This window comes from Eucyclogobius newberryi, unplaced genomic scaffold (assembly GCF_026437365.1).
Source record: "Eucyclogobius newberryi isolate DKJ021-1_F unplaced genomic scaffold, fEucNew1.0.hap1 SCAF_9, whole genome shotgun sequence".
In the NCBI taxonomy this organism is placed as follows: domain Eukaryota; kingdom Metazoa; phylum Chordata; class Actinopteri; order Gobiiformes; family Gobiidae; genus Eucyclogobius; species Eucyclogobius newberryi.
In genome coordinates this window covers 33,391,632-33,404,698 of record NW_027316532.1, presented here as the reverse complement: position 1 = coordinate 33,404,698, position 13,067 = coordinate 33,391,632, and the positions used below count along the sequence as shown (strand labels likewise).

Here is a 13,067-nt window from a genome sequence, read left to right as displayed (position 1 = left end):
TTACAGGGTTGAATAAAAAAAACTCATGATCGTTGTGAAGGTAAGAGAAAAATGTTTCAAATTAAATGCTGTAGCTTCATCCTCAAAGCAACAGCAATGTCCACCAAGGCCCAACTGATCTCCCCAATCTCTCTCACACACACACACACACACACACACACACACACACACACACACACACACACACACACACACACACACACACACACACACACACACACACACACACACACACACACACACACACACACACACACACACACACACACACACACACACACACACACACACACACACACACACACACACACACACACACACACACACACACACACACACACACACACACACACACACACACACACACACACACACACACACACACACACACACACACACACACACACACACACACACACACACACACACAGGAGATACGAGTAAGGTAGGTGCCCCTCACACTGCCATGAACAAATGAAGCCATGATATCAGGTGTTTTCATCCAAGTCGCCATTGTTCAAATTCACTCCACCACAGTCAGACCTCATAACTTCTGTATTTTCTCAGCCACCACAATGGGGTTCTCCTTGCGTATGCGTGCAGCTGCTGCACTCCGGTAATCATAGGGACAGTCATGTTTGTCAGAGTAACGGTGGATGGCACAGAACAGGTTGCCACAGCGACAGTCAAAACCTAAACAATCAAAAGAAAAACAACACAAAGTTACAACAGTACAACAAATCTTATTTCACATGGCAGAAATGAGAGAAAATGCTGTTGTATTCATCATGAAAAACTGGGACAGCTATAGAGTGGTTGCTTTAGTGGTCAACACACAAAGAAAAGGTAGATTTGGTGCTAAACATTTGCACACAGACGAAAGTCTTCACCTTAAAGTAAAACAAATATGGGACTCTCAAGACTGTGTGGGTTGTGAAATACACCACTAACTTGTAGTATGTTGCTCTTTTCATCCAAATCATGTGAGTTTTACTGAAGAGAATCCATTCCAGTAACTGCGTGTCTGTATGGGTCTTTTATTAATTTGTTTCTTCTTACCAGTGAGGCCAACTTTCTTCCGGCAGGAAAAGCATCGATTCTTTTTCTTGTTTTTATCAGGAGTTTGTTCCCCATCTGATGATGCCTGTGCCGTTTCCCCAACTTGTTCTATCATAAAAATAAAGAATCTTCTTTCAAACTAGAGAAACAATACAGCTTCTGCATCTATAGCAGTGTTATTATTATTAAATTACACATTTGCCATCATAATGGTCTTGACTTGTTTTACCTGTGCTGCTGGACGTACTTTCCTCTTCTCCCTCGTCAGCCTCTGCTCGGTCCGAGTCCACTGCTGCAGCCTCTTGGGAGATACTCATGGCAGTCATTTGCTGGGTCACTGGGCTGGGAGAACTAGGACTACAAATTCAACACAATGTCTAAATTACAACTTTATTGGCATAATTTAGGACATGAAATAAATAATACCATGGCAGAAAAAACATATACATTTTGTAAATAAGTTCATGTCAGTATTTATAGTAGAAAAAGATTCAGTTGTAGTCATCTGGGCTGTTTTTTGAAAAAAACTAAAAAAACAAAAAAACGATACGTTTCGACTCTCATCCAAGAGTCTATCCTACTATCCTACAATATTTATCCTACTCTGGGTAGACCCTGCCCACCGGGGTGGGACTTCCTAAAAGGTGTTATTGGTTTTACCAGAAACCAAACCTCTTCGTTTTCTATCAACAACTGAATATTTTTCTACAATGGAACCCTCCTGGACGAATGAGGGATAACACCGACATGTCAGCATTTATAGCTTTACAAAAGGCTTTGCACTTCACCTGCTGGTTTGTTCCTCAGGAGGTGTTCCTGCGGCAGGCTCTGTCTCTGTGCTGGGCTCTGACAATGTGTTCTCTACATTCACGGCAGCTGAAACTGGCGATCCTGTGGGTGATGTCGCAGCTATGTGGAAATTCAACAGTGAAAACAACACCTAAGGTTTAAATCACAAAGGCTCAGATTGATACCATCAGAAAAAAACTACTACAATACTAATCACTAATTTCAGTCCAAAGTCTATAAAAAATGTCATCTTTAGAAGTAACAGATCTAGCCAAAAGTTATATAGACCAAACCCTCAAGTTTCCTACCTTTTTCACCTGGGGGGCTGGACCGGCCCCCTCCCTGTTGTCTCTGCAGGTGTTCCTTGTAGCAAACTGAGCACATGCCATTGGTGCGTGGGTTGCCATAGAAACCACATCCCATAGTGCAAAGCATTGGCACCTGTGTCTGATTGGTCTCCTGAGCCATGCTCCGACAGAGGGGGAAGGGGGACCGGAGATGATATTACTGAAAAAAGTAGGAAGAAAATAAATCAAAACGACACCCTAAATGTATAATCCGTTTATATTTATGTTCATTTAAAATGTAACAATATTGTACGATATTATCACAACATTATCGCCACTAACCGTTACATTCAACATTTTGTTGAGAATGATATGCAACTTTTTCTTTATGGTTCTATTGTAAACTTAAAATACAAAAGTGCAAAAAAACAACAGGTATCTTCCTGAAAAGGAGCAAAGGATCACAGTCTATGTAGTTCCCTCTTTGAGCTGTTACCGCAACAACACAATGCATTTAAGCATTATAATTCTAAAAGCATTGTGACAGCCCACAATAGTGACTTACATGTTGGTTATTGTTACGTCCCAAACATGTATTTTGAGAAACAAAAATATTTTTATTGTTAGCAAACGCTCATCCCCATTATATATCATATAGATGTAAAAAAAAAAACAATTTGGTAAAAGTTGACTGTTGGAGACATTGTCACCTTTCTCCGCGTATGAAATATGAGGTAAAGCGAGTGTAAAAACAAAGAGTGAACAGCACACACAATCAAATGTTGAATCAATAGTTATTTCAAAGTGATGCATTTTAAAAGCACGCCATTTGCAGCTAAGCTCCTCCAGTTTTAACCAAGTTTGTCCTCAGCTGATAAAGACTGGTGTCCTGTCCCTGACCAGCTCAAAGCAAACACTCAACATTAGCAAAGAGCCTCGTTGTGCGCTTTGTCTGACACCAGATACCGACGCAAAAACAGCGTCAAAACTCGCTTTGCAGCCCCAATAGAAGAATACTTAACCGTATAAATAACTCGGATGAACATTTAGACAGCAACATAAAGTATTTCATTTGTTACAAGTCGAAAACACTGGCGGTAGTTGGCTATCGTTAGCTGAAGTGCTAGCCTAATCAGCGAGCCCAAAACTGTGCGCGTCCAGACACTGTCCTGACCGGGCTTTAAATGGCGAACACTCACAAATACTCCGACAGAAATACCCACAAATGGCACTGTACCTGAGAATCGATGTACCGAAGGCTGTCGACGACCTTGGGCTAGGGAATTTGTTCAAGTTTGCGTCTCCCAGCTGAGCGCACGGCCTCTACCCAGCGCTAGCTCCCGACATTCAAACAACGACCATGACGTCATCCTAAGCATTGATTCAGCCTCCCTCAGAGGGGACAGATCAGGGCCAAAACACGGCCAGAACAGGACCAGAACACAGTCAGAGCACAACCAGAACACAACCAGAGCACAACCAGAGCACAGCCAGAACACAACCAGAGCACAGCCAGAACACAGCCAGAACACAACCAGAGCACAACCAGAGCACAGCCAGAACACAACCAGAGCACAACCAGAGCACAGCCAGAACACAACCAGAGCACAGCCAGAACACAACCAGAGCACAGCCAGAACACAACCAGAACACAACCAGAGCACAGCCAGAACACAACCTGAACACAACCAGAATGGGATCAGATCAGAGCCAAAACAGGGCCAGAACACGGCCAGAACAGGACCAGAACACAGTCAGAGCACAACCAGAGCACAGCCAGAACACAACCTGAACACAACCAGAACACAGCCAGAACACAACCTGAACACAGCCAGAATGGGGTCAGATCAGAGCCAAAACAGGGCCAAAACATGGCCAGAACAGGACCAGAACACAGTCAGAGCACAACCAGAGCACAGCCAGAACACAACCAGAGCACAACCAGAGCACAGCCAGAACACAACCAGAACACAACCAGAGCACAGCCAGAACACAACCTGAACACAACCTGAACACAACCAGAATGGGATCAGATCAGAGCCAAAACAGGGCCAGAACACGGCCAGAACAGGACCAGAACACAGTCAGAGCACAACCAGAGCACAGCCAGAACACAACCTGAACACAACCAGAACACAACCTGAACACAGCCAGAATGGGGTCAGATAAGAGCCAAAACAGGGCCAAAACATTGCCAGAACAGGACCAGAACACAGTCAGAGCACAACCAGAACACAACCAGAGCACAACCAGAGCACAGCCAGAACACAACCAGAGCACAACCAGAGCACAGCCAGAACACAACCAGAGCACAACCAGAGCACAGCCAGAACACAACCAGAGCACAACCAGAGCACAGCCAGAACACAACCAGAGCACAGCCAGAACACAACCAGAACACAACCAGAGCACAGCCAGAACACAACCTGAACACAACCAGAATGGGATCAGATCAGAGCCAAAACAGGGCCAGAACACGGCCAGAACAGGACCAGAACACAGTCAGAGCACAACCAGAGCACAGCCAGAACACAACCTGAACACAACCAGAACACAGCCAGAACACAACCTGAACACAGCCAGAATGGGGTCAGATCAGAGCCAAAACAGGGCCAAAACATGGCCAGAACAGGACCAGAACACAGTCAGAGCACAACCAGAGCACAGCCAGAACACAACCAGAGCACAACCAGAGCACAGCCAGAACACAACCAGAACACAACCAGAGCACAGCCAGAACACAACCAGAGCACAACCAGAGCACAGCCAGAACACAACCAGAACACAACCAGAGCACAGCCAGAACACAACCTGAACACAACCTGAACACAACCAGAATGGGATCAGATCAGAGCCAAAACAGGGCCAGAACACGGCCAGAACAGGACCAGAACACAGTCAGAGCACAACCAGAGCACAGCCAGAACACAACCTGAACACAACCAGAACACAGCCAGAACACAACCTGAACACAGCCAGAATGGGGTCAGATAAGAGCCAAAACAGGGCCAAAACATTGCCAGAACAGGACCAGAACACAGTCAGAGCACAACCAGAGCACAGCCAGAACACAAGCAGAGCACAGCCAGAATGGGGTCAGATCAGAGCCAAAACAGGGCCAGAGCACAGCCAGAACACAGTCAGAGCACAACCAGAACACAACCTGAACACAACCAGAACACAACCTGAACACAGCCAGAACACAGCCAGAATGGGGTCAGATCAGAGCCAAAACAGGGCCAAAACACGGCCAAAACAGGACCAGAACAGGACCAGAACACAGTCAGAGCACAACCAGAGCACAGCCAGAACACAACCAGAGCACAACCAGAGCACAGCCAGAACACAGCCAAAACAGGGCCAGAACACGGCCAAAACAGGACCAGAACACAACCAGAGCACAGCCAGAGCACAGCCAGAGCACAACCAGAGCACAGCCAGAGCACAGCCAGAGCACAGCCAGAGCACAGCCAGAGCACAACCAGAACACAGCCAGAATGGGGTCAGATCAGAGCCAAAACAGGACCAGAGCACAACCAGAGCACAGCCAGAGCACAACCAGAGCACAACCAGAGCACAGCCAGAGCACAGCCAGAGCACAGCCAGAGCACAACCAGAACACAGCCAGAATGGGGTCAGATCAGAGCCAAAACAGGGCCAAAACACGGCCAAAACAGGACCAGAACAGGACCAGAACACAGTCAGAGCACAACCAGAGCACAGCCAGAACACAACCAGAGCACAACCAGAGCACAGCCAGAACACAGCCAAAACAGGGCCAGAACACGGCCAAAACAGGACCAGAGCACAACCAGAGCACAGCCAGAGCACAGCCAGAGCACAACCAGAACACAGCCAGAATGGGGTCAGATCAGAGCAAAAACAGGGCCAAAACACAGCCAGAGCACAACTAGAACACAGCCAGAGCACAGCAATAACACAGCCAGAATAGGGCCAGATCAGAGCCAGAACACAGCTAGAACAGGATCAAAAGAGCCAGAGAAGAGCAAGAACAGAGCAGCCAGAACAGAGCCAAAACAGGGCCAAAAAGGGCAGCCAGAACAAAACCAGAACAGGCCCAGAACAGGCCCAGAACAGGCCCAGAATAGGCCCAGAATAGGGTCAGAATAGGGTCAGAAGAGAGGCAAAACAGGGATCAGAGCTGGAACAAATCCAGAACAGAGCCAGGGCCAGAATATGGTCTAAACAAGGCCAGAACTGGGGCCCAGGTCAGAATGGTACCACAAGAGGGCAGAACACGGGCCAAAACAGAGCCAGAATAAGGGCCAGCGCACAGGGGCCACAGTCAGCAGAGAGTACAGCAGCCCCAAACAACTAAGGTGACACCTTAAATTTTAGGATTCTGTTTTTTTTTTAATGTGGTGGGATATGGAGGGACAGACATAGAGAAATGTAAGCTCATAGACAACTACAAAAACACCATATATTTCATTTTTTAAATCAATCATTACGCATATTATTACAAGCCAGAAATCCAGTACACTCAACTCGACTCTATTTCTTTGAGATAAAAGAAAAGAAAGAAAAATTTTAAATGTAACTTTTTTTAAAATTAATGTGGTAATGAAAAAGTGAAATAGCTAACTCTAAATAAGTGGGATGAGGGACAAAATGCTAAATGGCTATACAAGCAACACATTTGGTACGAGGTATAACTCAAACACGACACACATTTTATTGATTATGCAACATTTATTTGTATTACATATGCCACCTCATTCTCTGCATTTACCATGTTACCGGAAAATGAATGAATCTGAAATGGACTGTAGTGGAATGCAGTGCCCTGACTAACTTTGACATGACATCCTTAAAATGGAAATGTTTTAGCAAGTTTTGTGCATTCAGCAAGTTTAACCAAAGTGCATACACAATTAATCGGATAGAAGTTAGTCTAGTATTTTAACAATTTCAGTGCATTCAGGATTTTCAGGAAAATATCAAAGCCACATACGGAATACAAAACAGATATTTGTTAATTATGCAAATAAATTATTGTTTTGGTCCATCCTGCTTCTTTGGCACACTTGTCTCTTCTTTCTCAGTCAACTGAGGTGCAAAGGGTCCGACCAGCCAGTTCAGAGGGGTATTGTTTGTGAGATACTCCATCACACCATCCAAAGACTGCTGAACCTATAGAAAACAGTACTAATAATCATATCAAATTTACAGCAATTGCTTTTAATCAAAACAATGTACTATTGCAAAATGAGGATCTGCTGGCTGCCACACCTTATGCAAAATAATAATACATTTTATACAAACAGTTGTAGGCACCTGGGTTAAATGTTTCCTGCTGCGCTCCAGAAGCACAGGTGTCAGAGAGCTGGTGTTCCCTAAGGAGGAGCGGAGCTCTTCAGCCGATTGTATTGCACTGCTGAGCTGCTCTTGCACTGCTCCAGGAAGGCCCTGAGCACTGGACACCACACTGGAACAGGCCGACTGCAGCTGGTCACTCAAACCACGCACCATGGACAGGGCCCGCCACTCCAGCTTCTGTCAACATAACATCTGTAGTCACTATATAAGAAATTACATTTAATTATGTACTATAGAGTTCTAAATGCATTTCATGTAATTGTAAATTCTGTAATGCATTAAAAAATAATCTAAAAGAATATAAGCACCTCTTTCTGGTCTTTGGCCTCCTCTGGCTCAGGCTCAGTGTGTTCAGTGTGATCCTGGACCTGTTGCCACTCTGTCCAGCGCTGCTGCAGCTGCTCAGATGCTCCGTCTGTCTGATCAGGGGTAGCACCAGGACCTTTGCGAGCGCTCTCCAGCAGGTCCATGGTGCTCCTTATCTGGCTCACTGCTGTGTAGGTGGCTTCTCTCGCCTGTCGCGCTCGGACAAGTGATTGCTCCCGGGCACGCTCCTGCACCTTGGCAGAAAGCTTCCCCAACCGAACGAAGTAACCGGGACTGCCAGGCGGACTGTCTTTTGTAGTGGAGACCTCACTATTAGTAGTAGGTTCTGCCAGAGCAGCTGAAGGAAAGACATAAATGCCATATTACAAACGCTTCAAAGATTATATGATGTTATAAAGGGGTTTTGCATGTTTACACAATTACTTTAGGGTAAAAAACTATATATGTATTTACCCCCATTATTAATACACCAGTTAAAAGGAATTTTAACATGACATAACAGTAGCAGGTGTCAGAGCTCTGTGTTTTAGAAAATGAAGGCCCCTTTTTGAGCCAAGCTAACAGAAGGGAGGTTATTGTCATGTCCTTCTCTCCTTGCTATGAATAGCATCAACACTCTCTGGTTCCTCTGCAGTGACCTCCACTCAATTTTATCAAACAAGCAGTTTTTCCCTTTTAATCCAACCCTAATCTACACACTAAAACGAGCAACTTGTTTTAACAATAACAATAACAATAACTAAAAATATATATATTTTATTCCCCCCATACAATTGCTGTTGGATTTTCATGTACAATTGAATGTCATTTACAAAGCACTGACCCAGTTCCCTCTCAGAGAGGGGCAGGTTCTGGTCAACCCAGTCTTCTGATCGGCTAAGGGCCATGCCCATCCCACTGCTGACCATCTGTCCCAGACTGGTGCCCATGACGGTGCTTAAGCCACCGCTGACCGCAGCCCGGGTCAGCTCCACACCGCCCCACCATGTCCCCACTACAGCATCTTTGGCCCCAGCAACAGACTGGTACACCATGCCCACAGTGTCTGAGACCAGCTGGGGACAGAGAAAATTCATGTAAGTAAAAATAGTAAGTGTAATATCAGTTGAACATTTGTAGAATGTAATATGTGATAGCATATGTTGCCTTCTTAACTGGATTTATGATGCTGCTTACTATAAGAGCTTTAGTCATGTGCGTTACAATTTTACAATTCATTTTAGTAACAAAACTTAATCCAGAACTAAGAACAGTGCTTATAGTGTTATTTGTGTCAAGGGGGAGACATTTGGAGAAGGAGTCAGAAGCATATACACATTAAAGCGAGGAAAGAAGTAGCTTATATTCAAATATACCTTATCAGCTGGTTTGTGAAGAATGGGCAGCTTTTCTTCCACTTTATCGAGTCCTTTCATGGCATACTCATTTACTGTTGTAACTAAATCAAGTGGGTAAAACAAAGTCAAACAATTATTCATTTATTATAACTTTATTAACTTGTTAGACAAAAATGTTAATCATTGCTATTGCATACTTGTAAAATATAAAAGTAAGTCAGTTTAACCTACGTTGTGGCTCAATATAGTCCAGCAGAGGCTTGGAGCTGGTAGTGGCTGCTGCTCCGAGTGTTCGAACCCCACTCTCCGCTGCATCCATCACTCCTTTTAGCAAAGGCACATTGTCTTTGGTGCTGGTGTAGGCGCTGGATACTGCCCCACAGGCAGAACTGACAAGAGGCAGATTCCCCACTCGTGCAACTACATTCTACATCAAAAAGACAGAACACATTTTTTTATAAGACACGCTGCAGCTAAGAATATAAAAGAGGTTTTCAGAAAACCTGAGTAGGATGATGAAGTCTGTAAGCTCAATGAATGGTACATAATGCAAAAGGCTTCATTTATTTATAATACATTTAGGCCATTATCACAGATGACACATACATAGAATACAGAAACATTCTTTGTACATTTCAATATAAATGTATTTTTTCTCATAACATTAAATCATTATGTTAATATTATTGCATCTTCTAGGGCTGGAACTAACCATAATTTTGCTAATCAATTAGTCTAGTGATTATTCTTTTGATTAATGGATGCGTTGTTTAGAACACAAAAGTCACATGATGAAAATATTTTTTACTATATTTGACACAGATGAAGCTGAAGTGAAGCGTTTGGGGATCCTGGTGGAGCACATTTATGGACAAAAGTGTTTTCAAATAAATCTAATTTACACATTTTCCACATCATTTTCATGGAAGTACGACTCAATTTCAGTGATAAAACTTATTTTCTCAGCTCATGGCATGTTTTGGATCCTCAGTATAGACAAGTTAAAGATTAGCAGCCCTAATTGCATCATAACTCAAGTAGCATAATGGGGATGCCACACAAAATTGAAGCGTTACGATTACTGGCACTCACAGCGCTTTACATCAAGACACGACAGCAGAACTGCAGACCTCTGGAGAGCACTCTACCAACTGAGCTACTGCCGCCTTTGTTTGTTCGTGAGAAGAAACATCAGGCTTTTACGATTATAGCTATTAACGTATAGACAGGGGCATAAGCGGTGAGGCCATGAATGTTTCAGTGCCGCCTTCAAAGTAAAATCGTAACCTTTGGACGTTTGTTTGTGTGATTGGAATGATCTGATTATCCGGGGTCATGAAATCCTCACCTGCTGATCTCCATTAGTGTGCTCTGCCTCTGTAGCTCCACTCTCAATAGTCTTCCCGCTGTCTGCCATTGTGAGCGCTCGACTCGATCTCTGTAACGTGGAATGCAGAGAAACAGTCATTCACGTTGTTCGGTAACGGTCTCACGCATTTTTAATCCCAAATCGTGCTAATACGTTGGGGAGAGTGGAATGAAATCACAGTTCTATTTAAATACAGGCAGAAAGGCAACAAGACCATATTAAATTCATTTGTCAACGCCATGATGCAAGAAGAAGGAAACAGCAAAGTACACAACCAAATGTGGAGACAAAGCAACAACATGTCTTGCATCCCAAATGTGTCAAACTGTTATGGTTACACGGTTTGACCAAGGAAAACTCCAGTTCCATTTTTTTTTTTTCATGTTTCGTAACTAAACAAAACTTCATTCAACACTGTACTGTATTTGAAACCTGAATTGAGTTTCTTCACATCTCCAGTTATAGATTTTCTTGCCTCACACGTCGGTCTTGTGATTTCAGTGAATGAGAACAGGCCTGATGTAAAGAAGTGAGCGCGACCGTTTGAATTCTCAGCGGCCAAACGGTCCTCTAACATGTGGACAGCATCTGTTTACTCCGAGCAGCCGTCTCCACTGTCAACGAGCATTTTGCATTTTAAATTGACATTTAACCTGACGCACACGGCACAAGAGGGCAACTCCCACTCTGTTATCTGTCCATCTCCGGAACAAAAATGGAAAGCTACCCAGATGTTTTAGGCAAAATAGAAACATATTTCATTGAACATATTTCAGCTACTTCTGTACTACATGTGGTTCAGCTATCATATTTAATAAAGTCATTGTAAATAAAATAATGTTTCTTGGTTTTCCGTTTCCCCACAAACTCCCCTCAGAGCTTTGTGTTGTTGTATATTGCATTTCATTGCAACACTTTTATTTCATATTGAAATGCAGCTGGTTGTTTATAACACAGCAAAGTCTAACGTGAGATGAACCCAAGATAACGATCATAAAAAACATCAACTGATTATGTAACATCAGATTAATCCTTTCCGAGACTAGACCAGGGAACTATTCTAATATATTAGAATCAGAAAAGGTTTATTAGAACGCTACATAGATTTTAATTTGTTCTACTTATTTATTTGTTTAAAAAATGAATTACACATGTTTTGAGTAAATTGAGTAAACCAGTTCTCCAATACGAGTTATAATAATAATGTAACCACGGTAGTGATAGTCACAATCTAGTCATATTAATCGAAATATAACATCATATAGTCCAGTCCCTCAATTACATACTTCACACCTTTAGATAATTATTTGTTTAGATTTTCTTTTGACTTTTATCATGGACATCATGGAGCTTTTTCCATAGTTTTCTCCTTTAGTTGTCATTGACATCTGTTTTATTGTTGTTCTATGGTACATTACACTAAACATGCAATTGTTGACTGTAACACATGTGATCCTGACAAGGGCCGATTAATTAAAAAAAAAGAAAATGAAACTAACGTTTTCAAAAGGAAAGTAAATCACAGATTTGGAGTTGGGAAGTTGAGTTGAGTTTTTTTTTAAATAAAAATGTCCATATAAACCGTAATAATCTCATTATGTTTGTTAATGTGGATCAGATTAAACGTATCACGTGATACAGATGAACCCTTCTTAATTAAATCACTAAAACACGTGATTTAGCAAAGCCACAGTTTGATCCCAAACTTTTCCCAAAGTCATGTTGTTTTCTCTGTGAGTTGTAAACGCGCAGCTTTAACGTTACAGGAGTTTGAGTAACTTACAGGAGCTAAGCGAGCTAGCTAGCTTCTAGTTTCGTGTAGAAGTTAGGACCGGCGTAAACCACATCTGTAAACAACACTGACCTCAGAAGACCTCAGAAGACCTCAGATGACCTCAGATGACCTCAGATGACCTCAGATGACCTCAGATGACCGCTGCTGTTGCTGCTGCTGCTGCGATGGTCAACACAGTCCCTGGAGCTCCACGGTTGCTCTTATTTCTGGGCGTGTTGCTCATGGATCTGTTATTATTGCGTGTTGACGTCGGTGACGTGAGTAAACTTCAGGAAAAGAAACCCGGAAAGAGGGCGTGACCTGTCAACTTTTAACCAATCAAATCTCACCTGCTGCAGCGTCGCTTCAGGGGCCCACATGGGGCCCACATCAGGGCGATCACCTCAAATGTCTGGGAAAGTGGGACAATGTTTGGAATTTGGTGGGAAGTGAGAGTGAAGGGTCATTGCTACTTCCTGTAAAACACAGTTTCTATCTCACTAAACAAACAAATAATTAGAAGAACATCAGATCCTGTCATATGCACTTTAAGCTCTTGAAACACACTTAATGCACTGTCAAATTATTTATACATTCTACAGTTGTTCAGGCCTTTAGTGATTCCCCTTTTCTTCAAAATGTTTACAATTTTAGGAAAGTACGAGGCATAGTTTCATACAATTTAAAGAAAAGAGGGAACAACTTATACATTGGTGGGACAAAGACCTAAACAATGACCTAAAGAGGAAAAGGTGGTCACTCTTTAATAAAAAGCACCCGTTTGG

The 13,067-nt window shown here is 43.1% G+C and overlaps 2 protein-coding genes across 2 annotated transcripts in view; both read right to left on the bottom strand.

Annotated features, from left to right (window-relative positions):
- Positions 1-488: 488 nt before the first annotated feature.
- On the bottom strand, positions 489-3,618 carry LOC140353368 (AN1-type zinc finger protein 5). The gene is made up of 6 exons (XM_072437898.1): positions 3,373-3,618; positions 2,157-2,355; positions 1,848-1,968; positions 1,289-1,416; positions 1,060-1,167; positions 489-693 (listed from the first exon to the last, which is right to left on the bottom strand). The coding sequence occupies exons 2-6, from the start codon at positions 2,314-2,316 to the stop codon at positions 545-547; spliced, it is 666 nt and encodes a 221-aa protein (XP_072293999.1). The 5' UTR covers positions 2,317-2,355; positions 3,373-3,618; the 3' UTR covers positions 489-544.
- A 3,426-nt stretch (positions 3,619-7,044) lies between these two features.
- plin3 (perilipin 3) overlaps positions 7,045-13,067 on the bottom strand; it is a 292,037-nt gene continuing 286,014 nt past the window's right edge. Inside the window, exons 2-9 of the mRNA XM_072439243.1 lie at positions 12,433-12,453; positions 10,488-10,577; positions 9,371-9,566; positions 9,158-9,240; positions 8,626-8,857; positions 7,784-8,139; positions 7,434-7,652; positions 7,045-7,289 (exon numbers count right to left, since the gene is read on the bottom strand). Of these exons, the coding sequence (XP_072295344.1) occupies positions 7,149-7,289; positions 7,434-7,652; positions 7,784-8,139; positions 8,626-8,857; positions 9,158-9,240; positions 9,371-9,566; positions 10,488-10,556 (1,296 nt within the window). The 5' untranslated portion in view covers positions 10,557-10,577; positions 12,433-12,453 and the 3' untranslated portion in view covers positions 7,045-7,148. The remainder of the gene's footprint in view (positions 7,290-7,433; positions 7,653-7,783; positions 8,140-8,625; positions 8,858-9,157; positions 9,241-9,370; positions 9,567-10,487; positions 10,578-12,432; positions 12,454-13,067) is intronic.

Bases quoted from the DNA above. Each gene is read 5' to 3' on its own strand.
- LOC140353368 (XM_072437898.1), bottom strand. From the start codon at position 2,316: ATGGCTCAGGAGACCAATCAGACACAGGTGCCAATGCTTTGCACTATG. The intron at 1,969-2,156 runs GTAGGAAACTTG...ATTTCCACATAG, and splicing joins CAGCCCCCCAGGTGAAAAAG to CTGCGACATCACCCACAGGA. The intron at 1,417-1,847 runs GTGAAGTGCAAA...TTGAATTTGTAG, and splicing joins CCTGAGGAACAAACCAGCAG to TCCTAGTTCTCCCAGCCCAG.